Source organism: Volvox carteri, assembly GCF_000143455.1.
Source record: "Volvox carteri f. nagariensis unplaced genomic scaffold VOLCAscaffold_15, whole genome shotgun sequence".
In the NCBI taxonomy this organism is placed as follows: Eukaryota; Viridiplantae; Chlorophyta; class Chlorophyceae; order Chlamydomonadales; family Volvocaceae; genus Volvox; species Volvox carteri.
This window is the reverse complement of record NW_003307558.1, coordinates 1689865-1717209: the sequence shown is the minus strand read 5'-3', so window position 1 is coordinate 1717209 and position 27345 is coordinate 1689865. Positions and strand designations below refer to the sequence as shown.

At 57.0% G+C, this 27345-nt stretch overlaps 5 protein-coding genes across 5 annotated transcripts; 2 read left to right on the top strand and 3 right to left on the bottom strand.

The window, feature by feature from the left end:
* Positions 1 to 881: 881 nt before the first annotated feature.
* Positions 882 to 5210, bottom strand: VOLCADRAFT_90170 (uncharacterized protein; the record flags this gene model as incomplete). The annotated part of the gene is made up of 8 exons (XM_002949629.1): positions 882 to 913; positions 1072 to 1203; positions 1444 to 3052; positions 3464 to 3505; positions 3674 to 3841; positions 4275 to 4325; positions 4870 to 4965; positions 5151 to 5210. The coding sequence occupies 8 exons, from the start codon at positions 5208 to 5210 to the stop codon at positions 882 to 884; spliced, it is 2190 nt and encodes a 729-aa protein (XP_002949675.1).
* A 3045-nt stretch (positions 5211 to 8255) lies between these two features.
* VOLCADRAFT_80804 (uncharacterized protein) lies at positions 8256 to 10550 on the bottom strand (the record flags this gene model as incomplete). The annotated part of the gene is made up of 5 exons (XM_002949628.1): positions 10189 to 10550; positions 9678 to 9825; positions 9216 to 9324; positions 8874 to 8981; positions 8256 to 8504 (listed from the first exon to the last, which is right to left on the bottom strand). Exons 1-5 carry the CDS (start codon positions 10205 to 10207, stop codon positions 8256 to 8258), a joined length of 633 nt encoding a protein of 210 aa, XP_002949674.1. The 5' UTR covers positions 10208 to 10550.
* A 591-nt stretch (positions 10551 to 11141) lies between these two features.
* On the top strand, positions 11142 to 15310 carry VOLCADRAFT_90168 (uncharacterized protein; the record flags this gene model as incomplete). The annotated part of the gene is made up of 8 exons (XM_002949743.1): positions 11142 to 11195; positions 11367 to 11450; positions 11644 to 11748; positions 11889 to 11939; positions 12719 to 12886; positions 13508 to 13549; positions 13913 to 14266; positions 14582 to 15310. The coding sequence occupies 8 exons, from the start codon at positions 11142 to 11144 to the stop codon at positions 15308 to 15310; spliced, it is 1587 nt and encodes a 528-aa protein (XP_002949789.1).
* A 7327-nt stretch (positions 15311 to 22637) lies between these two features.
* VOLCADRAFT_34148 (uncharacterized protein) lies at positions 22638 to 23195 on the top strand (the record flags this gene model as incomplete). The annotated part of the gene is made up of 1 exon (XM_002949742.1): positions 22638 to 23195. A coding segment is annotated over one exon (558 nt), but the record flags the coding sequence as incomplete, so codon positions are not given.
* A 1581-nt stretch (positions 23196 to 24776) lies between these two features.
* On the bottom strand, positions 24777 to 27168 carry rpl34 (component of cytosolic 80S ribosome and 60S large subunit). The gene is made up of 5 exons (XM_002949627.1): positions 27052 to 27168; positions 26870 to 26949; positions 26596 to 26699; positions 26446 to 26491; positions 24777 to 25127 (listed from the first exon to the last, which is right to left on the bottom strand). The coding sequence occupies exons 1-5, from the start codon at positions 27128 to 27130 to the stop codon at positions 25083 to 25085; spliced, it is 354 nt and encodes a 117-aa protein (XP_002949673.1). The 5' UTR covers positions 27131 to 27168; the 3' UTR covers positions 24777 to 25082.
* Between the last annotated feature and the right edge of the window lie 177 nt (positions 27169 to 27345).

Genomic DNA, 27345 nt, shown 5'->3' with positions numbered 1-27345 from the left:
CCAGCAACATAAACGCAAACACCCAAACACAGACGAGGCTTCTACCATGCTTCCCATCCTTCAAGGCTATAGCCGCAAGTTTGGCGGCGTTCGATTCCTCCGTACGCAATAAGGACCTCAAGCCGCAAGTCATGGCGGCGCAGGCCGTACATTTATTAGTCAGCCAGCAGGTGGCACCCCTCCTTGTCGTACATTACTAGGCCTATAAGGCCTATTTTCCCCCGTGCCAGGCCCCCAAGATTGCTTGGGAGCGGCCTGTATTTGTGTCTGTGAAGCTGGAGAGTCGCGGAGGGGCACCGGGATCCGGTTATGCCCCCCGAAGAGGAGGGAGGGGCCCGCGGGCTGGAAACCCAGCAGGAAATAGGTTCCTAATTTGGCAACAACCGGCACCGGCGGAGGCCAGGGACGTGCCGTGTATACACCACAGTATATTCATCCGCCTGCCCGCCTGAAGCTGATTGCGATTCCATCGCACCCGGCAAAGACAGACTTGCGCATTGGCCAATATGGGCCAGGAATACACACGTACATACATATATACATACATATATATGTACATATATATAATATACGACGTGGAGAGAGGAGAGATGCGATGATGCAGCACCTCATCAAATCACGCCAGGCCACCTAGACGGCAGGGGATGCCACCGGCAGCTGCCCCACCGGGGAAGTCGAGCCCCACTCCTGTGGCCGTTTACCCGGCCGTCATGCATCCATGCACCCTCCCCACTTGACGGGAGACTGTGTCTGTCAGTCAGTCAGTCAGTCAGCTGGGGATCGGGGAGCAGCTCCCGAGGTAACAGACCTTACACTACACTCCCCTCCCCTCCTTCTTACCCCGGAGCAGAGCGCTGCCTGGAGCAGGAATCGAACCCCAATCACACGAGCTGCATTATGGCGTTGGGTGCACCTGTGATTGAAATCGCGCGCGAGAGGGCGCCAGCGTGTGCTATTCACCCGCGTTCACATCCACTCGGCAAAGAGGCCTTCTGCCCACCGCCTTCCGCCCGCCAGATCCCCTTCAGCGCCGCTTGCCCTTTTGGTTCGGTCGCCCCCATCCGGGGCCACCCGCCGCCGGGGGCCCCGGCGGGGCCTTGATGGCCCGAGCCGGGGGCGCGATGGCCCGAGCCGGGGGCGCGATGGCCTCGGGTCGGCGCCCCAGCTGAGCTATGCCTAGGCGGTTTGGAGGGGGGCCAGCCGCTGCGGCGGCAGAGGTGGAGGCAGCGGGAGCAGCCGGGGCGGGGACGGCAGAAGACAGGGTGGTGGCGGTGGCGGCAGGTGCTGGAGCCAGAGCGGTGGCGGCGGCAGCGGCGGCTGGCCTTGGAGTCTGAACGGCAGCGGCGGCGGCAGGATTGGAAGGCGCGTGGGCGGATGCCGGAGCCGGGGCCGCGGCGGCAGGTGCTGGAGTGGCGAGCGCCGACGCTGGTGCAGCGGCCGCACCCGGGGACTGCAGAGCTAGGGCTGCAGCGGCGGCGACCGATGGGGCGGCGGCGACGGGTGTTGGGACTCGCGCGGGTTCGCTAGCAGATGCCGGCGCGGGAACGACGGCGGCGGCAGCTGGAGCTGGAGTGGCAGCGACGGCGGCGGCTGCGAACCCCGGATCCGTCGGCCCCCTCAGTGCCGCCGCCAGCGGAGTCCCACTACGCGGTGCTACGGACGGCGGAGGCGGCACCCGCACAGCTGCTACAGGGGGGTTCGCCTCCGCCCGTTCAGATCCCACTAACGGTGTGCCGCTGCGCAGCGGCGGCGGAGCAGCCGCCAGAGCCGCCGTCAGTGGACGCTGGACGCCAACCAGGGGTGTGCCAATGCGGCTGATAGCGGTGGCGGCAGCGGGGCCCCCGCCAGCAACAGCTACAACGCCTGTATCGGTGGTAGACACAGCGGCCGTAGCGCTGCTCCCCGCTATGACTGCCGGCGGCGGCAACGTTACAGCACCACCGCTGCCGCCAGGGCCGCCGCCGCCGCCGCCACCGGCCGGCGGTGCCTTATCGCGCGACCCCAGCTCCGCCAGCGCCTCTTCCACCAGCACCCGCGATTCCGTGCGCTGCTTCTGCGCAGGAAACACCTCGCTTAGAAACACGTCGACTTCATCCACCTGGGTCGTGTCGGCATCTTCGTTGTTCGTGACGCTGTGCCGTGCAGAGGCCTGCATGGGGATCGTGTTGGTGCCTCCGCCACCGCTCTGCGTGGCGGGCGGCAGGCCGGCCACCGGGGTTGTTGCTGCTGGCCCCACTGCCGCCGCTGCTGCTGGCGGCGGCGGCGGCGTCTGATCCACCGAAGTTGCAGTTTGCTGTGGACCGCTGTCAACCGCAGCTGCGGCCTGTGGCGACACCTGAGGCGCTGCTACTGCCCGCGGCGTGGCGGCAGTAGCGTCACTGACGGCGGCTGCAAGTGGAGCCTGGCGGGAGGACTGGCGGGAGACCCTGTACGAGGTACAGGGCCCCGCCGCTGGCGGCGGCGGCAGCATCGGCACCGCTGCTTCGTCAACCGAACATCTCGCAGCGCTCAAAGCGGCTGCCATTGCCAAGGACGCCGCACCCAGCGGCGCCTCAGCGGTGCCCACAGCTGCAGCGGCTCCGGATTGGGAGCCTGTGGAAAGCTGCGCGGCGGAGGTAACCAGCGGCGGCGCTGGCGGCGTCGCTGGCGGCGGCGTTGGCGGTGCTGATACCTGCAAGACCTCAGCCTTGGCCGCCCTAATGGGGTCCTTTTCAGCCGCTGCCGTAGCGTTGCCGCCGCGGCCGCCATCATCGCCGCCGGCGCCGGCGCTGGTCGGACGCGACAGGCGACCTCCGGTGAAGGGGCACTGCGGCGTCCTGGACGAGCCCGTACGGCTGTTACTGAGGGTGCCGCCATTTGCAGCGCCAGTGTTTTTGGCCGCCGTCATGGCTACTGCAGCTGCCGCAGGGGCCGCCGCGGCGGCATTTGACATTGATTGCTGCTGTTGTTGCTGTTGCAGATTCTGCTGCCGTGCCTCCTCCTTGGCGCGCTCCTCGATGATCCATCGCGCCTCCTCCTCAGCGTCGCGAGCGCTGGGTGTGAAGATGACGTCCTGCAGTGGCGGCAACGACGGCGGCGGCGGCGGCGGCGGCAGTAGCAGTCTCCCGTGCGTGCCGTATACGAAATTACCCCCTATCATGCTGTGTCCCGCCAAGCGCCGCATCATAGTAGGCATTTAAGCTGAGGAACCGTATTCCGCCTATCTCCGTGGCTATGTGTGTTCCGCCGCCACCGCAAAACAGGAGGCACTTAACGGGCTCACGGACGCTATCTCCGCCTCTAGGCAGCCCATCAACCCTGTCTACCCACGCCGATTGCAAAGGCAGCCGCTGATACCCCCAGCGCCTGGTCTCGTCTCATCTCGTCTCAACGGCGCAAGTCGTTGCCAATACCCGGTAGCAGTCAAGCAGCACTAGCAGCCAAACAGCAGCCGACATCTCTGAATCAACGTTTGTCGACTCACCTTGAAGGGACGCATCTTGGACATGACCTCGCTGACAATGGCCTGGTGTTAGGACAGGCAGCCAGGCAGAAAGGCAGGCAGGCAGGAGGCAGGTAGGTAGGCAGCCAGGCAACCAGGCAGGACAAAGGGCCACCAAAAGGCGAGATCGCAGCCAAGGCAAGTTTTATAATCTTTACGAACTCTTTGACTCTTACTGCAGCCTTGTCTCACCTCAGGCGAGCCCAGCTCCCTCATGGCGTCAGCGAAGTAGACCAGCCCCACCTCGAAGTCCTCCGGACTGAAACCGCGTTGCTTAATCAGGCGCAGGTGCGCGATGCGGAGGTTCTTGCCAGAGTAGGACTGGTTGGGCGGCCCGAACAGCCACGACATGAAGGCGGCCTGAGGAGCGGGAGATGGGGCGGGCACGTGCCGCAGGGCACCAGCTAAAGACCCGTGGGAGCTGCACACATGCACAAGCCCTCTCATGGTAAAACCCCTCTTGAGGGGGCCGCTAGGAAAGCCGGGCGGGCCCATGGTCCAGCCCGCCGACACCCTTCACATCCGGAGCCCCGGTGGAATTTTGATTCACAATTCTTGAAAAGTGAACAACAGTTGCAGGCATCGCTTCAGGGAGCTCTCGCGGCACACGATTGTAGCTCCGACAAAGCACGTGCGTACGAGGAGTCTGACGTGGCAAGAGCCGCTAGACAGGATTCAGCCAAACGTTCCAGGCGATAGGAAACGATCCTCCCATGCTTACGTGGTTCGAACCCTTCCTTGCCTTCCCCTGCCCTGGCCAGCCCTGGCCGGGTTTATGAATCCTGCAGCTCACCTGCTTTGCTCGCAAGGAGATGACGTCTTTGTCGTGTAAGAACAGCAGTAACTGGATGGGCCGCATGGGGAGGACAGCATGGGCGATGGGCCGCCGCAGGGGGAGGCGAGCAGTCAGTGATGGCGGGAGGATCAAGACAGGGTGCAGCGCAAAGGGCCAGCTGCGATACTGGTAGTTATGAGCCCTAAGCATACAATACAGGGGTACGTGATGGCTTTGAGTCCACATCACATCCCTCCCTGCATTCACGCCTCCCCTGCACACATCCCTCCCTGCCCTCACGCCTCCATGTTCAAGTAGAGGCTAATCGTCCTCCGAACAATTGTGGAAGCGTCGGTGGACCACACGCATAGCGGCCCCATGTACTTCATTCGCCATGTCTGTAATGTTACCGGTTACAAATGAACTGCGTGAGCCTGGGCCGGTCCTGGTGGTCAGATATTGCATCTGCTTTTGGAGGGAACTGTGTCTTAGCTGGCTTAGCAATGTAAGCCCAGCTTAGCCGTGGGGCAGTATATCGTGGCGCAGGTGCTTTGCCTAGCTGCAAAGCGCTGGGGGCTGCTACCCCGATGCGCCGTCCAGTCCCACAACCCACCCGCTCGTTGGCGTAAAGTCTCCGATAAAAAGCTTCCACGATTCGTTTGACGACATCCGCGCCTCCTAGACGGTAGAGAAGCGCGCCAGCGTGGTGCTGTGAGTAGAGCCCGAGGCGCACACGTTAGTCAAAGGATTTAAAACAGACAAAGCAGTCCGCACTGAGAAAATTACGGATCGCAATTATGTCTTTGATGTGAGTACAGTTCTGCTGGGCTGCGGCGCACTGGTTGGGGGATGAAACAGAGTAGTACGGTGAGGAGTCCCTGCCTACCTGCGCACCTCCACCACCGCGGTTAAGGTCTTGAGCCTTCTGCCAAGCCTCAATACTTCGCGCTGCATTTTGTACATCCTCCTGCAGGCAGTGTAAGCGAAGCTCGGTTTCCAGACCTTCCCGTCAGCAGCCTACCAGCTCCACTGCAAACTAGATGCACATTGTGACATGCTAGACAGCTCTTGTGATTTTTACATCGTGCGTGCTATGTTGCACAACAATCTGCATGTTGGCCACGCTTCCGGTTTGCAGGTGGAGTGATTGGACGCGCGACAATACATTTCAGAAAACCTTGGTAGTCAAGTTGGACTAAATTAGGCAAGCTTCCCACCGTTGTTGCTGTGTGGACCCAGAAGTCCACAAACTGACTGCAACCATTCCCCATGGGTTGCGGCAGAAGCTCCACCGGTTGTGTCTATGGACACGGTTGGAAACAGAATGATTACAAATAATCTAAATTAGTCCCTGAAAGCTTTAAAAGCTTGGCCTCGGAAGTACAAGTGTATCAGGAGAGCGTGAAAGTACGAAGCTAAGATAAACATTAGTACAGCTGTATGGCCTATTTTGCCTTAAAATAAATTACCACATATACAAACTTGAATTACTGTATTTGCCTAATCGTGTCCTGGAGGCATCTGTCATATTTATCTGGCCATGGGTTCAGGTAATCCAGAGTTATTGATTAAAAGATTAGCAGTATGTTAATAGCTCTTAAGTGTGTGACAGGATTACCAAGAAACTATAAAAATTGGCCACGGTAGAATGCAGCGAATTACTCCGTACACGGCACACCTCGCGAAGCTAACTGAATCACCCTTGCAATCATGGATTTAGCTTTTGTATGGTATTTTCATTGATTGTATATCTACAGCCTGCTGAACCGGGCCCTGGATGTTCTGAACCTTAGTCAGAACCTGTCAAGGAACTGCTGACAGCAGCTTTCACTGTCCGTGTTAGGCTCGTATTTAGTAAGTCGTACCTCGTGCATTATACATGCACTATGAATTATGCTTCTTTCTGTAATCTTGCTTTACATGAAGGCCGGGAGTTGAACAGAGCTCCAACCCAGTCCCCTCAATGCCGCTCTATGCCGCGTGATGTGGCTTGTATGTATTTCTGCAATAAGCTCGCAATCGGTCAGTCGCAGAAAACGGCGCACTTCTTTGATAAGCATAATTCAGTGCTTCCTTACTGGGAGGCGATGCATGACTGCATGACATGCATGACTTTACGCATAGTCAGCCCGACCTGGCCCGATGAGCACTTGCTGCTTTAAGGAGTGCACAACGGTACCCTTTGCCCCATCTAAGTCATGCGAACGCGAATCGAAACTTTCCACGTCCCTAAAAAGTTGCTGGGGTCGCCCGATGCTCGTAACCCTGCGCGGTGCCTCGCCTTTCATTACCGCACTGCCATTGCAAAGCGAGTCGATGGGAACTGCAACCTCGCTGACGCATCAAGCCGCACCTCAGATCTAAAACCTACTTTGTGGTACCTTGCCCAGTGGACGTTTCCGTCGCCTTCATTTTACACCTAGCACGTGGCGGTTGATGTGGCGGAGGTCGCTGTGCCCACTGCAACTAGAGTCTGCGTACCTCTCTCACCAGTTTACCATAACCGCCTTTACGGCAATCGCTGGTGCATGCATGCGACGCAGACGATCCGGTTTTTTTGTTACGTGGCGAAGGTAAGGGACCTGTTCGGACAAACGATGTGGGGTTCTGTATCGAGGCGCAGACCAGAGGCACGCGTCCTCAACAGCATATAGCATACGAAGCGGACTCGTGCGACAGTCTTACGTAGCATGGGTCCACACATTACATCTGGACGTGTCGATGCCGATACTGCACCTTTCGGTTCCTACGGCCCTCAGTATGGCACGTGACTTACCCTTACACTGTAAGGGAACGGGATTATCCCCATTCTACGCCCCACGCGGGGCAGAGGAGGGCAAACTGGATGGGAAGCAGCTCTTCGGACTTCGCCACTGAGCACATTGCGCGCTGAATTAACTCATACTCACATCCAAGAAACTTCCACACGGTGTGTGTTGGGTTCTGAGCTCACCACGGTCAAGTCGCAGGCTGTCTCTGTAACCGTGCGGTCCGCTGCTACCTTTATTACAGCGAGGCACTTCTAGCCTGTCTGCCAAGAATTACATGCAGCGCGCAATCAGAGTTAGATGCCCCGTGCGCCACAGTTGAAGTGCGCAGCTGGCGGTACACGTTCAAGTGAAAGAGTGGTCCGAATGCGGCTCGCACGCTCCACTGCCTCTATAACGCCCTATTGACAGGTGGCGACTGAAGATTGGACACCCAGTTCCCTACTTGGACAAACCAGAGCTCTAGACAAAAGGTTTAACCAGGGCGCTCGCAGACTGGCACATCCAACAGGCAAACCCAACCCCCCGTCGAAGAGGAGGTGGGATCAGCGGTGCCGTGTACGTACGACCCCACCAAATACGCCCTAGAGGCTGCATATACATACATAAGCTCGCCAGAGCGCACGCTACCAGGCGACCAGCTGACTTCTTTCTCTCCTAGCATACGCTCGTTCCTCGCAAAGACACGACCCTCGGGATCCGCTGCAGCCGTCCGCTCCGTCAACAATATTGGGCAGCCTGGAAAGGGCGAGTCCCAGCCCTTACAGCACTCCATAATCGCTGTCCACGTGTCTTCAAATACATGGTTCTCTGCTCGGAAAGAGATCGCTTTCACCGCACAATGATGAAATCCACCCGCCGCAGGAACAGGGCCCTTTTATCAATCCACTCGAAGCACATTTGTCAGATACTCCATGGCTCAGCCCCCCCCCCGGGATTTCACGGACGCGACATCTAACTTCAAACACTGTCCATTTCTGCTGCTAAGGCTCCACTCCTGCATCGCGCTGCTCATCTCGCGTCTGCGCGGATCTCAGCTGCATGCTGTCAGACACGCACTACGCAACACCTACCTGCGCTCTCCCACACGATTGCGCGTGAGACGCATGTCCGTTTCTGTTCGCTGCCACAGCCTTTCCCCTAGCCCTCTCCCGTCAGCTGCCCTCAGGCGCTAGGTGGAAGTCCTCTGCTGCTGAGCACCTCGCTGCCGCACCTCGCTGGTACATCCTTCTTAAACGTTTTGTGGGACAGACTTGCCCCGCTCCGTGTCCACCTTGGGGCACGGCGGCGGCGTGCTGCCGTCCGTACGGCCCGCCGCGATGCTACACTGCACCGCGAAGCAGGGCTGCGTATAGGCGGGGTCCTCAGTCATGGGTGGAGGCGCCTGGCCGAAGATCATGGAGCAGGACAGGTCCTCGAAGTTGGGATTCATGGTCAGCGGCAGGCCAAACTCATCCGTGAAAAAGGTCTGTGTCGGGATCTGCGAGTTGCGGACCGAGGGGGTAATACGTAAGGGGTAAAAGTGCGGGTTGCGGGGTTACCACGGTGGAGGGCCGCAATGGGGAGGCCGAGAGGGGGGGCATGGGAACGGAGCAACAGTCCAGGGCGTAGCTCGACGGAGGTCTGCGTTGGTGGCGGTATCCCAGCGGCAGCTGGCTGGTGGAGGCCCCTTCGCGCAGGACTCAGAGCCTGTGGCCGACACAGCAACTGGCTTTCCTCCTCTCCTCCGCTCCCTAGATCCATGTAGTGGCAGTGGGCATGATCCCGGGTTGCCGCTCCCGCAGCTGCCTAGCGCTGGCGACGACATAAACAATCTGGGCGGGGGAGCTGTGCGACATCCGTCCCTCACCTTACACATGTTGACGCACATTCCCACGCAGCCGCTGCTCTCCAGATAGCGACACTTCTTGATCTGCACAACGGATCGTTGCCTCCTCTTCTCACCGTTGGGACCAACCTGACGGCATCGCCGGTAAGGGACAGGAACCGGCAAACAGGGGGCTCAGGCGATCATGACTGTTGTTGTGGCGGACACCTGGCAATGACTCCTCCGCGGCTAAATTTTCTCCCACGTGCTCCGGAACACATGGGCGCTTCCATCATTGACGGCTGCCCTCCCCCCTTCCTTGCTTGACGTGCATTCGCCGCATTGCGTCACCCCTCATCGGATCTTCAAATGCTCGACCCTCACCACGACATCATCTTCCTTGACCTCGCTCTCGCCGACCAGCCAGTAGAAGCCCAACGATGCAATCAGCGCGTTGAACTCTGCTGAAAACTGCGTGGGTGGGAACAGCTTCCTGCGAGGGGACGAGGGCCCACGGCGGCAACGGCATGGATTGCACAAAGTGTATGTGAGGAAAGGACGACCGCCAGGTGCTGCCGCGCCGCCATGCCATCGTGCGTTACGTTGCGTCCGTTCTTGTGTTTCGGGGTCGCAAGCGATTTATGCGTCTGACGTTTGATGGCGTCTGTGTCGAGAATGGGTACGGGAGGAAAGTGCCCCCTCTCCACCAAACCTTGTGCATGGCTTGCTGATGGTGCGTCAGTCACCCGGTGCTTTTGTGCCAGGGAAGTGGGAAACCCAGGCCACCACGCCCACAAGCTGTGCAGTCCTAGCCGCGGCAGTCCCCTTTCAGAGGAGAAGTCCCACCTGAACGCAGGCGGCGCCTCTGGGGGCAGCAGAGACATGAGCACATCCCGCACCACCACGCGCTGCTGCACGCTGTTGCGACCCTTCATGATTTCACTGGAAATTCGTACGAAATCATCATATGTCGGCTTCTCCGGCACCGCGACGCCTGACGTGGGTCAGCGGGAAGTGAGGTGGATCAAGCGGCGGATAGGGCATGCACAGGGGCCTGATGGCCGGCTGAGCGTGGGTATCGCGAGGTGCCAATAAAGCTCATTCTTCGGCGGCTATAAATGGCGGGCGTTTGAATGCTGTTAGGCACGTTAAGCAGTAGTGGCCAGCGACTATGGAGTTGTCGATCACGAACAACAGCTCTGGGTGCTAAATGAATCTTATCTCAGGAAGGGACAATGTATACAGGCTGTTGTGCTGCCCCAAGCAAGTGAGCCGAGTCCCCAGATGTCCGTGTCAAAACCCTGACCCCACGCCTGGTCCGCAAGCGAGTTCTTCAGCGCGGAGGTCACAGGCTGACCTTCCAGCTGATCCGCCATTTTCTTGGAGTAGAGTTTAATGAAAAGCTTGTCCAACCAGTTGTCATTGTAGGTGGTCTTCTCTGCGAATGGGTCCTACGGTTCCCTAATGTTAGTTCAAGCTGCAATAAGGATGGAAATGTAATGCTTACATACCTTTTTAACCTGTGCCACTGCGTTGGGTGTACCTGCCGCGCGGACCACCACCACCGTCCTCCTCCCCGCAGCTGAAACAAGCCGAGGGCTTTGCATACCCATTGGGCATGTTCGGAGAGAAGAAACACTCATTCCTTAGGCTTTGGTGATTGTGATGCCTAGCTGGCGCACAAATTCTGTGCTGCAAACAAAATCAGGTTACAAAATACCAAGTATGTAACCCGTAAAGTAAATATACAATATATTTCAGGGCAGTATAACCATCTATGTGCCGTTCCGTAGGGTTCAGCTTGACCAAGTGTGCAAGGTTTCCACTTTTCCGTAGATTCCGCAGCTCCCGACAGCCCTCATACAACACTCAATATGCTTGTAAGTAACTGCCAGTTAACGAACTTGTTTTCCACCTAAATTTTGTAACGTCGGTTGTTCCGGAAACTTTCGACTCGTCGGTTACGCAGCGTTACCCACTTCCCAACGTCCTACCGAACGAGTTTTTCAAGGGGAAGGATGCATGCTTCAAGTTCTCAGAATTGCAGGCGGTTTCCCAGGCATCTGGGAACACATGCCAGCCACGGGTGCAAAACTGAAGTACGGTACGTGGCGCATACGCCGGTACAGTCCAGCGTGGAAACGATAGGTCGGCGCGACATTGTGCTTAGTATGCGGTTTGCCCGTGGTAATTATACGCCGACGGTATAGTGTCACCCTTACTGTGTGGTGGTGATGTGGGATGTTGAACAAGACCATCCCCGTCTGCGGAGATACTTCCAACTGACAAAGGACAGGCTCAATTGACAACATGGGCAGCAGCTGCAGTCACGCCGCGGACGTCCTGGCGAACTTGGCGACCGAGGTAGGCACTCTGTCCTAGCTCCTGAGTACCGCTTAGCATCGTACGCTCCCCGGCGGATGCACAGAAGTCCTGACTCCTTTGACGAATTATTTCCGCGAAATTCGGACCAGACCGCGTCCACTTGGCCGTGTTCGCGCTGTCCCGCTATGGTTGCGTTGTCTGGAATTGCAGGACGAGATTCGTGACGCGGTGAAAAGCTTCAACGAGTGGAACAGAGTACAGGAACGCACTCTGAACACGGGCGGCGCCGGCCCAGTAAGTTTCACACCACCAGCAGGCCCCCGCTTTTCACTGAACTCCGCACTGGACAGGCCCCCTTCTTCCTTCTCGCCCCCACCACCTGTGCGATGTAACGCATGGGTGCCAACAAAGCACATGAACGACAAGAGCTCTTCTTCCTCCCCTCGACAAGAGCTAATACCCTGTCCTTGCGCCTTCCGCCGTGCAGCGGTCGACTCTCCAAACGGGCCCCTTGTTCCAGCGAGTGGGAGGTCTGGGTGTCGTCAAGCAAATCGTGGAGGGGTTTTACCGCCGACTCTACTCCGACCCAACGGTAGGCCGGTAGGGTCTGTGTCGGGTCTGAAGGCCCCGCACAAACAGCGGCGTAGCAGCTGGTTTACAATAGCCGCGATCCGCTTCTGACCGTGACGCCCGTGACGCCCGTGCGACCTCATTTCTTGCCTCCTCTGACAGCTGCTGGTCTATCTACACGACAAGGAAATGGTGTATCTGCGCGCTAGACAGGTGAGCGGGAGCGCACATTGGCGAAGTAAAAGATAAAGATAAAGGGGTCTAAGGGGGCGAAGAGGGAGGGGGCCAAGGCGTGGATTTCCGAAGCGAAAAGCGGTCATCTTCCCGCTACTGCGAGGACCCTCTGCTGACGCCCGGCAACCCAACATTTCCCAGCAGAGGCTTGTCCTTGGCTCTCGATATATGCTTGTACGACACATGAACAAACAGAAAACAGCAGAGCAACCGAGCAACCGAACTGGCACACTGGGATTATGCTTGTCCAGGGCACAGGCCAAGAGACCTCGTTGGGTTGCCTCCGGTTATGGACCCCGTCGCCGTCTCCTGTGTAGACGGTACCTGGGGGAAATATCGAGGCGTCCACCCCAGCACCCTCGAGAGAGTTGCTTTGCAAGGGGGCCATTCGCGTCCCACGGTCCTCAGCCGCTAGCAGGTGCCGTTTACGTGAGCTAATACTTCCCATCCCATCCCATCCCATCCCATCCCATCCCATCCCATCCCATCCCATCCCATCCCATCCCATCCCATCCCATCCCATCCCATCCCATCCCATCCCATCCCATCCCATCCCATCCCATCCCATCCCATCCCATCCCATCCCATCCCATCCCATCCCATCCCATCCCATCCCATCCCATCCCATCCCATCCCATCCCATCCCATCCCATCCCATCCCATCCCATCCCATCCCATCCCATCCCATCCCATCCCATCCCATCCCATCCCATCCCATCCCATCCCATCCCATCCCATCCCACCCATTTCGCTTGAAGACCGCCTTTATGGCCTGGCTGTTTGGACCGCCCAACGTGCCGTACGGCGGAAAGAACCTCCGCGTTGCGCACCTCAAGCTGATCAAGCAGCGGGGATTCTGTCCCGAGGATTTCGAACTGGGCATGGAGTACTTCACGGCAGCTATGCGGGAGCTGGAAGTGCCGGAGGTACGATGGATTGCATGATGTGCAAAAAAGTAGCAGAGGAGGTGGAGGAGGAGCAAGCGTACGCATTTGCTATTGCAGCTGTGCGACGCAATGCAGCCCAAATGCGCAACCACACGTAACCCCGTAGGCGTGTAGGTCAACGTGCATGCCCTGGGGAGAGAAAAGGGACAAAAAAACTTTTATTTTATGAATCCCGCTGATGCGTGATGCGTGTGCGCTCTTGCTTTGGGGCTCCTGTGCGATGCACATCGTAAACCGGCGTGCATATGAAAAGGTACAAAGCGCGCAGGGTAAATTTGTGTTATGGTGCCATGTGTTCGAATGATGTTGTGTCGGCAAATTCCATGCATGTTACGAGCGCCATCTGGACGCATTCGGCTGGACGCACATGATGCTTAGCAAACTGGCCTGCCACTGCTTTTGTGAAGTACGATCACGCACCGTACTGCAATAGCGCAACCTATGCCATGGCCTTACAGAGCTGAACCAGTCACCACGCTATCAGTCACCACGCACATTGTAATTTTTCAACGCGACGCAACGTTTTCAACACGGCAACAATGTTATCAGCGTGTTTTGCGACCCGTGTGCGCTTTTCATTGTGACTTTGACAACCTGCAGCTGACCATTCGGGAAGTCATGAGCAAGGTTCGCCCATTCAAGGTAAGCGACTCCCGGTATGCGGCCGCTCGCCTATCCCAGTGGTCGCTTTTACACCTCACCGTATGTGCACGGGTTTCCTGGCCGGAGATCCGCTGCCGTTGCCGCAAAACTGCCGTTGCTACCAACATACCAGTTACAAGTTCCGCATACACGTGCGAGGATGTCCGTAAAAGCCTGAAGACGGCCGCTTAGGAACGGCTGTGACGGGCGATTGCATAGCGCGCTGTCCAGTGCGCTGGTGCCGGACCTGCCGGACTGGGCTGCCGCTGCTACCTCGCACCTTGTCGCCTCGCCGTGCCCTGACCGTCGTCACCGTGTGTTCCTGCAGACACAGCGTGTGATTTGTTAACCCCCACACCGCAGGACGCGATCTTCACGCCCTCGCCCAAGGACGAGGAGGAGGAGCTCCGATGGGGCGTTGAGGAACGTTTCAAGCAGTTCCAGCAAGGGAGGCAGCTGCTGCCGACGTCTTCCTCCAAGCCGAACTCCTTGGGGAGCTCGTCCTGCGTCTCGGGGAGCATCCCGCAATGCCCTTTCACATCGGGCCGGTTATCGTTGCACGTTGCCAGCGGCAACGCCGCCGACCCGGCCGCCTATGGCTTCAAAATTATGGGGGATGCGTTCATGCCAGCGGACGTGTTGGCGGTGCCGGCAAAAGCGGGTGTGACGGTGACGACGACGACGACGCCACCGCCGCCAGCGGAGCCTGAGGGCTCGGTCCGGAGAAGAAGCTCACGTACGATGCCCTTCCCGCCGCAATGCCCCGTGTCCGAGTCATTGCCGTCGGGCAGCAGCAGGAACAGCGCTGACGCACAGCCCGTCGGGCGAATCGTAAGTCTGACGACTCCTGCCGGGCCTGCTGTAACAGCAGCAACAGCAGCAGCAGCAGCAGCAGCAGCAGCAGCAGCTGTTCCTATCGCCGCGGCAGCAGCACCTGCTGCTTCTGCCCCTGCGTCTTCCTGCCTGCGGTTACCCCACCTTCCGAAGGGCGGATCTAAGGTGTCCCTCCCAGGTTCGGCTGCCATGCCGCAGCCCCCGACACACCTACCCGGCTCCGGACCAGCATCCGGCCGCAGTACTAGCGGCTTCCGGCCCGCCTCGATTGAGGTCCTGCCCAAATGCGCCGAAATCGAGTCGTACACTATCGCATGCGATCCTTCAGCCTTTGTTCGCTCAATATCGCCGCCGCCAGGCAGCAGCAGTACTTTCAGTGCCAACAGCAACACACCTACAGGAGCTGCAGGGGCTCCTGGCGAGCGGTCCTCTCAAAGGGAGCAGTCCAGCAGCACGCGTATGCGTGTACGATTGGATGCAGCTGCCGGGGACGGCGAAACGCAGCCGGCCTGCCCCTGGCGCGGCGCGGCCTCCGCGGTTGCAGAAGCAGCCACGGCGATGAGTCTGGTGGCTGGCAAGATTAACTGCTCTTCAAGGCAGATAAAGGCGGTGTCCACGGACGGCGAGGTGCGAACTGCGGACACGGACGGGCCCACATCCGCAGCTGCGGCCGCGAATGGTCAGGGGGAGTTACTTTCACTGGCCGCACTGGAGGCGGAGCTTGGGCTGCCGAAGGGGGGGTCGCTGTCGTTGAATGGCGACAGAGCCCCCGGCGGCGGCGGCGCTGCGGCTCGCGGCGACGGCAAAGCTGCTGCAGGCGACGGCACGGCAGGTGGTACTGCACTCGTGGATGCTTTCCTGTGGGAGATGATAGAGCAGGAGGCAAAGGAAAAAGCCCAGGCTAAGGCGGATGCGCTGGACGGTTAGAGGTGATGGGGTGTGGTTGGGCTGTGAGGCGGCTGCAGTGGCGGCGGCGTGTATGTCCGCGTGAGGCGGAGATGGCAGTGCGTTGGGAATTAAGCAAAGCTCGTGAAGGACACGGGTCCAGGTGCAGGTGGGGGCGTGAATGAATATTCGTATTAATATTCATATGAATAATTATGATGAATGAAATATGGACGTGGATATGAGGTGAGAGGCGGCGCCGCCTGACGCGGCGGCATGGGGGGATGACCTGACTGGGCGTAGATGGGGCTTGCATCACGACCATCACGAACAGGTGCTTGGATGGAAGTTTTGTGTTGTCTCTTCCAGCCGGCTACGGCATCTCACACCAAGCATGCCATGCATAGGCCGAACCACTGCCTTATTGTGGGTGTCGATAGGGATAGCGCATGTGGGAAGTCGTCGTTGTTATCACTCATTATCACCCAGTTTGCAACGCAAAGGCAGCTTTTATCCTTAAGACTTGATACGTTGGGTTTGTGCTTGTTTTTATGTTGACGCTGAATCCGTGTGTGTGTGACTAGATTATAGCGCGGTCCACGAGCACGGTGATGAGGAACGATTTGTGCGTTCTGGGGGGTTGGGGTGGTATTTATTCAAAGAATTGCCATTGCCATGCTCGCATGTACTAATTTATCCATGATGTCTATTATGTCTACGTCTATGCCGAAGAGAAGGAAAAAATTACAAGCCCTTTGGAGAGCGGCGCTTGCACGATTACGATTTTTTTGTCTGATTCTGGTGTCTTGTGTCACGCAAGTGAAAGCGTGACTGCATTTGTCGGTGCCCTTGTTGGCCCTGCTCTTGCTTGTCGGGGGGGAAGAGGGAAACCGGCGTGTTGCGGTTTGCGCCCAACCTCTGGACACGAGGGGGGAATACCCGATGAATGCCGCAACTTGACGGGCTAACCATCCACCATTCCCCCCACGCCCGATGAATAGTTCTAGTTGTTAATTGTTAGTTTGTGTGTGTATGTGTATTTACTCAAAATGAGAAAAGGTTTTAAGCACTGGGTATGCTGGCATTCGTACTTTTTGGATGGTAAAACGTTGGGTATGATGCATGTTGTCCTTGGAAAGATACAACGGCGTCTTCAAAAGGATTACGTACCATATACGAATACTAGATGCGCTGACTTACAGCCGCCACGGTCGCCACGGCAACCTGCCACGGGGGGGGCGGGTAGCGCCCGCTTGGCTATGATACGGCAAAGCAAGCCTTGTCTTCGCGCGTTCGCAAGTTTAAGCACACGTGTGCGTGTTTGGGAGGTCGTAACTGGCCCCGCTTGCGCGCGGCGCCCGCCGTCACAGGCGTTACATGGCCGCCGCGGCGGCGCGCTTGCATGCAGCAGCTTCCCTGGACAGTTCTGGATGCCTGACCCCACCTTCAAGGCCACAGCTTCAGAACGTGGGAGAGCCTAGACCGGCACACATGTCCCGACCAGGGATTTTTTTCGCTTAGGACGGGTCTCAATTTGTTCCAACCTTCCCCGACTTGGGCGCATCGCTTAATTTTTCAGTAGTCCGGATGTTCCTATGTAGGTATGTCTGTCTTGGGTGGGGCCGCCGGTTCCACTGTACCCTGGATTTTGCGACTAGATCGGCGAGGCGATGTACCGCTGGAGGTTGTTAAAAACGTCTCAGCAGATCCCCATGTGCATTCCTGTGCACAGCACCATCGAGATTGGGCAGGAATGCCCATGGGGATGTGGATGATGCTGTGCATCGAGGTTTCCTCGTTATATATGTACGGCATTACCTTGAAAACATTAGTTTTGGTGTACATCCAAAATTTGGTTTGCTGACGTTTTGAGAGGCCTTTTAGCGGTGGGATTGTGCGGTAGTGGCATACGGGCTCCTCTGGCCGCGGGATTTTTTGGGCGGGGCCCCAGCGCGAAGCGCCCAGGGGGGCCCCGACCTGTAGGATTGCCCATGTCCGTGTGTGTGTGTGTGTGTGTGTGTGTGTGTGTGTGTGTGTGTGTGTGTGTGTGTGTGTGTGTGTGTGTGTGTGTGTGTGTGTGTGTGTGTGTGTGTGTGTGTGTGTGTAACGGACCAAACATAATATCTCGCCCGGCTGAAACGCGTTATAGGTACTATACAGCATTCTCTATTGCAAGGTATCTCGCATGTACCCAACAAAAATCGTATGAGCACAAACAAGTTTGGCTGCCTCAATTGACCGAGGCCAAAGTCACATCAGCGCCTCTCGCGCTAAATTTCATCTCAAAAGGCACCGCGTATCTCATATTTGAACTCATAGATGACGGCGTATGATAACTCGAACTCCCAGGCCTTGAGTGTGTAACGGACCACACAGAATATCTCACCCGGCTGAAACGCGTTATCGGTACTATACAGCATTCTCTATTGCAAGGTATCTCGCATGTAGCTAACAAAGACCGTATGAGCACAAACAAGTTTAGCTGCCTCCATTCACCGACCTCAAAAGCCACATCAACGCCTCTCGCGCTAAATTTCATCCCAAAAGCTGCCGCGTATCTCACAATGGAATTCTGAGATGACGGCGTATGATAACTCGAACACCCAGCTTGTGTTACCATTTGCCGGCATGGGCAATCCGACTTGCCACCAGCAGGCCAACATAATTTGCTTTCATTTCTCTATGAAATACACAAGCTCCTTGTTTGTACATTTACTTTGGCCAATGCACGGGGCCTCCTGAGACTTGCGGTGTGCCCCGATGAACCCCGCGGCTGTGGGGCAGATTGCTGAGGCCGCTGGCGTTTCGGGGATAAACATCACAGACAGCACCGAAATTCACCCAGCTTTCGTTACCATTTGCCCGCACGGGCATTCCGACTTGCGGTCTGCCGCACTGTCCATGCGGCATGCACCCGGAATGGATGCGATTCGCGTGGAGCCCGCAGGCGGTGCTGACGATTCCGCCAGTGCAAGCTTAGCTCTCACACCATCAGCACTGCTGCAACAAAGCATATCTCCCACCGCGTTGACACTACCCATCAATTGTCACCCTTGCCACCCTTGCTACCGGCCTGTACGGATGCAGAGGGGCCCCGCCCTTTTTCCGGCTTCCTTGAAGCCGACACCCAACTTGTCGTTGTCTGTTGTCTGTCTTCCCTGGTGGCGTCCGTGAAAAGGCGCTTCTGTTGCCTCTTCTGCTCTCTGCTTTGGACTCTTTTAGTTACAATACGGCGCTTTTCCTCGCATGCCAGGGGATTTGGAGCCATGTTTGCGTGTGCCTGGCGTCGCTCCTTTCTTCCCCACACTGTCCTTGTCGTGAGCTAGTGCGCGTTGACTAGCCTGAAGGCGTTTGCCTCTTGGAACTGGGGGGTAATTCGCGCTTGCGTCCAGCTAGGGAGTCCGCGCGAGGCAGGAGAGCGACTCGCTGGGTGGCGTCGTACGTTGGGTACGGCATCGGGTGAGTACGAGTGGTTGATCCCGGCTTTTCCCCCATTCCTCAGTTTGCACTTCACAGCTTGTCGATTGTTGAGTGGCCTGTAATTGGTCAGGCGGTTGTGCGGCATTTATATTGTCGTGCGTAACTACGCTAAGCAGCATAAATGCCGCACAAACCGACGTACTGGGATCAAACAAATACCGTTGTCACAGGTGATGTGTTGATGATTCTTCACATGTAGTGGATAAAAATGGATTAACCCCGGAATTGTCCGTGCCCCGTGTTGCAAAACTTACTGTCCGACGGAGCTCTCCCGCAGGGCTAAGACCCGTCGGCAGTTGGGGGTGTTTTACGACCACTACAGGCAGCCGAAGAATGGCAAGGGCCTTCGCCTCGCCTTTCTGATCCTCGAAAAGGAACCGCGGCGAGGCTTGTCAAAAATTGAGGAAAACGTATTGGTTGGGGAAGACCGTGATGTTGATGAATGTGATGTGGGTTGCCCGTGCCTTGGTTGATTGGCTGTCGGCTCTCAACATGTCGGGTAAGTTTGGATTGAGTGATCGGTAATTCAGGCAGGCATACAACTGTCATTCACAAAAGTCATCCATGCAGAAGGGTGATGATGGTTTGGCGGCGTTCCTAGGTCCCTGTTTTGCAGGTGTTTGCCTCGCATAGGACTAAGGATGGCTTGGACTCCACCTTGTTATCTTCTGGTGGCATTTGGCGCCATCCTTCCCTCGCTCCGGTAAGCCTTGAGAAGGGAACGTGCGCGCATGCCGAGCTGGGGCGCCGGCTCATGGGTACATACCTGACAGCGCCGAACAGAGCCGGGGAGCCTGAGCTATGCTTCCTAGGATGAATATACCTCAAGTCTTAGGTAGCAAAACCACCGGGACAAGACTGTCAATTGTTGGTCTTCCAAGCAATATAAGTCTAGCGGCAATCGGCTCTAACTGAGGTGGTATCCCAGGTTGCCCACACGTGCTCAGACTGGCTCGCAGGGATATAGTCAATGGGTCCGACACTGTGCGTCCCCGTTAGGCTTTAAGATTGGGGCAGAGACATGTTTATTCGATAAGGCTTCATGCCGCTTCGGAAATGCATGCATGGATGCCGCGGTCTGCCGCGGCAGTCCTGTGGCGATTGTAGCCAGCACGGTGTGGCTCTACAGTTGTATGGAAAGCTTTTACCTAACAACAACTGCATTATTATTATCCATCTCCCGTAGTGTTGAGGTATCAAAGCCGGGGTCCTACTCAAGGGACACGCCGTGCAAAACCCGGTGTTGTACAACTTGTCGGCAAAACTGACACCAAACTGAGGAATTCTGCCACAGCACAAAAGAGCATGACAGGCCTCTCTGGCAGCCAAAAGTTTGACGAACATCAGCGGGACCAAAATTGTTGGCGCATGAGTAATAAAACCTGGTTCTAGGAAAAGCCCCGGTGAACCGAGTCACCCTCGGATGCACAGATTATATTTCTCATGTATTAGTAGATTATTGAATTATGGGCGGAAACTGTAGTCATGTAGTGGATGTTTGGGCGAACCTGGCGACAAAGGTGCGTCCACAAGTCAGGATGTTTTGCCAGCCTTCCTGCGGACATCGTCCGCCTTGTCATAAAAACAGCGATTAAGTGTTCTCCACAGCGTAAGAGTCGTTCGACAAATGCCGATGGCAGAGCCAAATCAATTTCCCTTGGACTGCAGGAAGAGGTTCGAGACGCAGTTAGAAGCATCGAGGCATGGCAAAAAGCACAAGATCAGATCAGGACTGGAGTCGGATGCCATGTTGGTACTTCTCAGGAAGCGCGTCATGCCCGCCGTGCCTGCCCCGTTCATGGGGACGCGGACAATCCTAATTAACGCACGACTCTCCCGCCCTTTCCTGCAGCGGTCCGCGTCGACCGGACCATTGCTGGCACGAGTGGGAGGATCCGATGCCGTGAAGCAAATCGTCGAGTCTTTTTACCGCAAGCTCTATTTGAATGAACGGGTGAATGGGTGTACATGGGGACAAGGAACAGGCGTGGGTACGGGACTGCGAACGGAAGCAGGCCCTCCAGTAACCCTCCCTGCACACCGTATCCCCTCAACTGGACTAATCCGTGCGCCCGACTATGCCCCCCTTACCCCCACGCAGCTTCTGGTCTTCTTGCATGACGCGCACGTCTCATACTTGCGTGCCAAACAGGTAGGCCGGCGCGAAGAGGCCTAAACTGCGGCGCCACCCCACCCAAGCGGGGCCAAAACGCCCAAACTGCTCATTGCGTGGTTCGTAATACCGGTTATATTTCCTTTGGACTACTTTGGACAGGCGATGTCTTATTGGGCGATGTGGGTCCGCGTCTTCGCAACCTAAGTCGGCGATCTGGGTCAACCAACGAAAATCGTTTTTAAAGGAAATGTCGACGGACGCCCGGAATAGGAAAGGAGTTGAAGCCCCGCATGCTGAATTCCAGTCATTTGCGTTAAGGTCTGTTTCACGCCACGCAAGGTACCCTGTAAAGACCAAATTCCTGCCTTCCGTACCGTCTGCTGCAGTCCGCGTTCATGATGTGGCTGTTTGGGCCCCCCAACGTGCCGTACGGCGGAAAGAACCTCCGCGTTGCGCACCTCAAGCTTATCAAGCAGCGGGGATTCAGCCCCGAGGATTTCGAACTGGGCATGGAGTTCTTTGAGGCAGCTATGCGGGAACTGGAAGTGCCGGAGGTAGGCAGCAGTTGGGCCATGTGTGCTCTCTCGTCTCTGATCGACGTCTCTTGCCTGACACTGAACCACTACCCTTTGTTTTGCTGCCTGCAGGCCATCATCGGAGAGGTGATGGGCAAAATTCGGCCCTTTAAGGTGAACCCCGAGGGTCAACGGCCCCACCTGAAAAGGGCAGGGGGGCGTCCTGAGAGCCGCCACCACCAAGGCTCCAGTTTCAACGTGAATCATGGGCCACGACTGCTTTGCATTCACATGTAGAGACCAAAACACCGTATCGTACGTAACTCTTAAATTATATATCCGTGCTGTGGGGCTGGCTTAACAACGACGCCAAACGTTTCCTGGCTAAGAGTCTAAACTCGTACTTAGGCTTCGCGCTGCTGTACTATTGCCAGCCAGCCAGCCATGGTTAAACGTTGCAGCAGCAGCAGCAGCAGCTGTTCCGTCGGTGGATCCATTTCCATCTCTGATCCCCCTTTCGCGCACCCGTGCCGACAATGCATGCCGTAGACCATCATCTTCACTGCGACCGATAACGACGCCAAGGAGGAGGAGCGTTGGGTGCTTGAGGAGCGCATCAAGGAGCAGCAGCAACAGGAGCACCAGAAGCGGGAACAGAACACCTCAGAGCTGCAACAGCTGCAGACCGCCAGGTCGCAAATCCAGCGACCAAACCCGGGGACATCCGTGCTGCCACCAGCCCAAACCCCCAATATGCCCTCGGGCGGCATAAGCCGTTGTAGCAGCGGCAGCAGCCGGGCCCCTCAGTGCCCCTTCACCTCCGGTCGCCTGTCACGGCCCGCTAGCTCTACCACAGCCACCGATGTCGCAAATGTCGTGCTGATGCCAGCATTGCCGGCAACGTCGCCAATGGGAGCACCGACCACTCCGGACAAGAACATCGTGTGGCCATCACTGCCGCAGTCGCGTCCCGCCACGTCGTCAACATTCACTGTAACGACGGCTGGCTTGGAGGGCACTGCTACCGCGGTTGCCGTTGTCGGCAGCAATGCGGCTGGCCATGTAACTAGTGCCGCCTCATCCGTGTTTCGGACCCTGGTGGCGCCCTCTGAAACCAGCCCAGCGACGGCCACCGCACCACAGCCCCAGCCGCAGGCCCCGTCCTCGGAAATCGCGTCCAGGCCAGCTTCTGCCGCAACACCTCTGACAACCGCATCGAGATCAACCTCGGCCATTGCTTCGATACCTCACGCGTCTAAGTTTGAATCCATGCCCGCATCAGCCGGTGGGAAGCCGCAATCTGGATCCAGGCCCGCATTGGCAGCTCCGGATCCACAATCCGGGGCCAGGCCCACGTCGGCGGCTCCAGATCCACAGTCTGGATCCAGGCCCAGATCGGCAGCTCTGGAACAACAATGCGGATCCAGGCCCCCATCAGTGGTTCTGGGTCGACCGTCCGGATCCAGGCCTGCATCTGCTGCGCCGAATCCACAATTCAGATCCAAGCCCGCATCGGCGGCCCCAGATCCACAATCCAGGGCCAGGCCCACGTCGGCAGCTCCAGATTCACAGTCTGGATCTAGGCCCGGATCTGCAGCTCTGGAACAACAATGCGGATCCAGGCCCCCATCAGCGGCTCCGGATCGACCTTCCGGATCCAGGCCTGCATCGGCTGCACTGGATCCACAATTTGGATTCAGGCCCGCATCAGCGGCCCTGGATCCACAATCCGGATCCAGGCCCCCATCCGCTGCTCCGGATCCACTGTCCGGATCCAGGCCCACATTGGCGGGGCCGAATCCACAATCCAGACCCAAACCCACATCAGCCGCGTCGTGGCAGCTGCAGCCCATGAACTCAGGATCTAGAGCTGCGTCAGCTGAAGCTCCCCACTCTCAATTAAGTCAATCCCAACGGAGGCTGACATCTGCTTTATCTTCCCGGCTAAGATCTGGATCCAGGCCATTGCCTGCCACCACGTCGCAGGTCCAGCCCAGGTCCAGGCCGGTTTCCACCGCCACTGCACAGCCTCGGATGCGGGAGTCCAGATCTAGGCCACCATCCGGGGTGAGTTCGCAAGCAAAGCCAACGAACTTAGGTTCCAAGCAGGCGTCGAGCCTTTCTCATTCATTCCCGCAGGAAGCCCCTGCCCTGCCCACGAAGTCGATTCATCGTGGCAATAGCAGCACATTGGCCTCCGTTGCCGCGAAGCTAGGCTCCGCAACCCAGGGTATCGATCGGAGTGCTGAAGCGGAAGTAGCGTCTGATGACGAGGAGGAGCGGTCGGCTGACTGGCAGATCGCGGCTGCGTGTGAGCCTTTTGCTTCGGCTGCTTTGGCTGCCGTTGCTGGTGACCTTGGGCCGTTGGAGGCTGTGAGTTGGGGACGAAGTGAGGCCGACGAGACGGAGGATGAGATGCCAAAAGATGGGGGGACTTTGCAGTCCGAGCTGCCATCTCTGGATACGTTGGCGGAGGAAGTGGCGCAGGGGAATCCCCTGCTGGCCGCTGGCGGTGCCGCAGGCGGCAACGCTGGACGTGGCGAGGGAGGCGGTGCGGAGGGCGAGGAGGTAGCTGGGGGGATTGAACTGGTACAGGCCTTCTTGGCGGAGGTAGTGGGGAAGGAGGCAAAGGCAAAGGCCGAGGATTCCATAACGGCCTAATGCTAGTTGCGGGTGATACGGGTGATTTGAAGCTTTCTGCAGGCTAAAACGTCAAGGTTGGAAGGAAGGTGCACTGGGTATTCATGTGATGTCCTCAGCAAATAAATTCTAGTGGTGCTACATGGGGCAACGAAAGGCTTGGCGCTGATCCTGATCCTGCCAGCCGCCGGGCTTCCGAAATCCTTGAATATGATGCTATGACGCTGGGGTATCAAATCTGGGCTCAGGGTGCAGACGCGTGCCAGCCAGAAAGGCAGTGGATTGAGCAGCCAGTTCGCGCCGGCAGCCGCCTCTTCTCGTTATGGTGCGTAACCTTTGCACGGCAATTGGGTGTGTACATGGTGTGGGCCTGTGTCCAAGGGAACAGCAGGCGTGCCATGCTACTGCAAGGTCCGCATCCACGTGTTTTTGTAGATTATTATATTTTAGCATGTGAGCGCCCCATTCCACCGGAGGAATGGAGCGCTCATTCCACCTCCGGAATGCTTTCTACAGGCGCTCTCGAGCTGTGGTGCATCTTGCATTTATGTCGCGCTTTTGATTTTCGACATCTGATAGTTGCGGTAACGGTCCGGTGACAAGTATTGTTGGTGTGCTGTCCATATAACCGACTTCGGCACATATATGTACGGCGGATAGCCGTGTGTGTGGGGGGGGAAATGGATGGATAGAACGCGTGGCCCATGGCTGAAAGTCGCGGTACTGAGTGGTACGCTGTCACTGTTCCTCTTTTTTTGAGCCAAAACATGGTTTTAAAAGAGGCAGTCAAATGTCTCCGGGCGCTGATATTGGGGGATAAACCACATACCATTTAAAGCCCAGCAGGGATTATGTCCAACATGTGAAACTTGCGTCAGGAACCTATTTCAAGTTGCGTGATCAGTTCCAAGAGTGGAAAAGGAGAACCGGGGAGGTCCAATCCTTCCGAGACATCATAAGGCAATGTCGTGTTCTCTACAGAAAGCTGTCAGTCCTTGCAGTCCGGGGAAAGGAGGCTGAACAGCGCCGAAGGTGTGTTACAACATTGGACGGAAGCCATCCTTTACTTGGCGGCCTTTTTCTCCTGAGCCTTCTGGAGCTTCAGCACCTGGCGGAAAAAAGGGCGAAGGGGAAATTATAAAATAATTGACGAGCGAGTCATTTGCACTTGTGAAAGGCTGCTATTACCCAGCCTGGAGCATGTTTTCGGCCAACTACGGTGCGGGTTTATGGGCCGAGCAGGCCAAAGGAGACTGTCCTAATTTGTTGGGACTCCTGAAACCATTGAGTCCCAAGTTGAAACCCCGCGGCACAGTACATGCAAAAGCAGGATGCAAGAATCTATGTGACAAAGACCCGACCCCTATCTCTACCAGGATGGCTGTCCGGCAACACCAACTGAAGCAACTGATAGACGGAAGAATAGGACGTGGCCAAGCTGCTGCAGAGACCAACCCAAGGAATGCTGCACTGTTGCGACCTTTTTGTGGCTCATTCAAGCGTAGGAAGGATGTCACACTCGCACGCGGAGACACGCCGAAGATGGGCATCTCCAGTTGCCAAACCTAAGCCGCGTGCGCCTGCAGGTGTTGTAGCACCGTCTCTTCAGCTCCGACCATTGGAGGGTCGGCTCTGCTTTTCCAGTGCTAAATTAGGTGAGGTGCCCAGGGTGTACGCGGCAACGGCCAAAGATTGCTGCGCAGACAGCTGCATAGAACGCTCCGCAGAAGTGCTGACTGCTAGGGCCGGTGGGAAAAAGCTTAACCCAAGTTTCTATCCAGGATGCTCAATCGACATCGCTCGTACTGCTGCAGCAACCAGTTGCGATCCGGGACGGCCCAAGGGGGCTACTGCAAGGTGACCACCCAACTCTGTCCGTTTGGCTGCATTCCTGTACGACAGGCTCCGAGGATGCTTCAAACTCCCAAGCGGCGATACCGGTAAAACGGCGAGTCCGCGTACTTGTGCACATCCCCGATATGAAGACTTGTGTGAATTGTATGCCAGGCTAGAAGGTAATACTGCCTCCGGGGCACTGTTAGGTTCACAAACGGCCACGTCATGCCGCATGTCCCAAATCGTTTACTGGCGGCCAAACAGGTTGAAACCCATTTTACGGAACCCAACGCCAGGTGAAAGCTCCGTGCACGAGGGGCCGTGGCATTCCAGAGCAACTACGGTTCCAGCCGGTGTTCAGTGCATATCCATTCTGTTCCTGGCGCTGACCCAAAACGAGGACGCTCCCGCTCATATCCAGCATGTTGACCAGGTGTAGCCCCAGCAAAACGACGATTCCATGGCTGCAGCTGCCCACTGGAGTGCCATTGAGGGGTTGCGACACATTATAACGCCCATGACCCCGCTCGTAGCCCACTCGCACGTCCCGTACGGCCACCACCCAACAATCCGGACTAACCCATACCTACCTTCTTAACGATCTTCTGCTCCTCGATGAGGAAAGCCCTGATGATCCTGAGGAATGCAGAGACACACATAACCATTCACGCGACATACACAAAGCATGAAGGAAACCTCCAGAAGGTCAGAAAGACGCACCAACGAAGGATTGCCCTCACCTCTCCTTGACCACCCTGTGCGACAGATGCCCGCCATAGACGCGGTTGACCTTCTTGGCACGCTTGGGGAGCGTGTGCAGCTGGGTGTGCGGCACAGCCGCGAACTGCGACCGTATCAAGCATAAACAAAGTCAACGCTACCAACGAACACCACGACAGAAAACTCACAAATTTAAAGTGCGCGCCAGATACATCAACATAGACGCCGATTAAACCTTTGGCCGCCACATTGCACCCTGACGCCCAAACCCAGCTATAGCCGCGCTGGACTTACGCCGTGAAGCCGAGCACCGCTGACAGCGCACTTGGGGTGGCTCTCCTGCTTCTTCTTGTATTGGTACACCAGCCGGCCGCCTGCAGTGCGGCGTCAAGAGCTTAACAGCCTGTTGGCTAAGAAAGAACTATTACATAAAGGCATTTGCTTGGCCTATAACAATTGAGAGTTTGTCGCCGCACCTGGCGTTTTCACAATCCGGACGGCATTAGACTTGGTGTGATAGCTGTGGCGCCGGCGGTAGGTCAGACGAGGCGCCATTTTGGAGGGTTGCCTACACACCTAATTCCGAAGGGGTGAGAAAGGGCCACAATGTGCCAACAAGTCTCAATGTGTGAGGAGACTCCTCCTGGAGCCGTACGATGAGACTGAACTAGCAACTGCGCTCTAGGAACACACGGGCATCGATCGTTTGAGCTCATCGATGTAGTGCTAATATATATTGCTATCTTCCGAAGGCTTTAGGACTGATACAT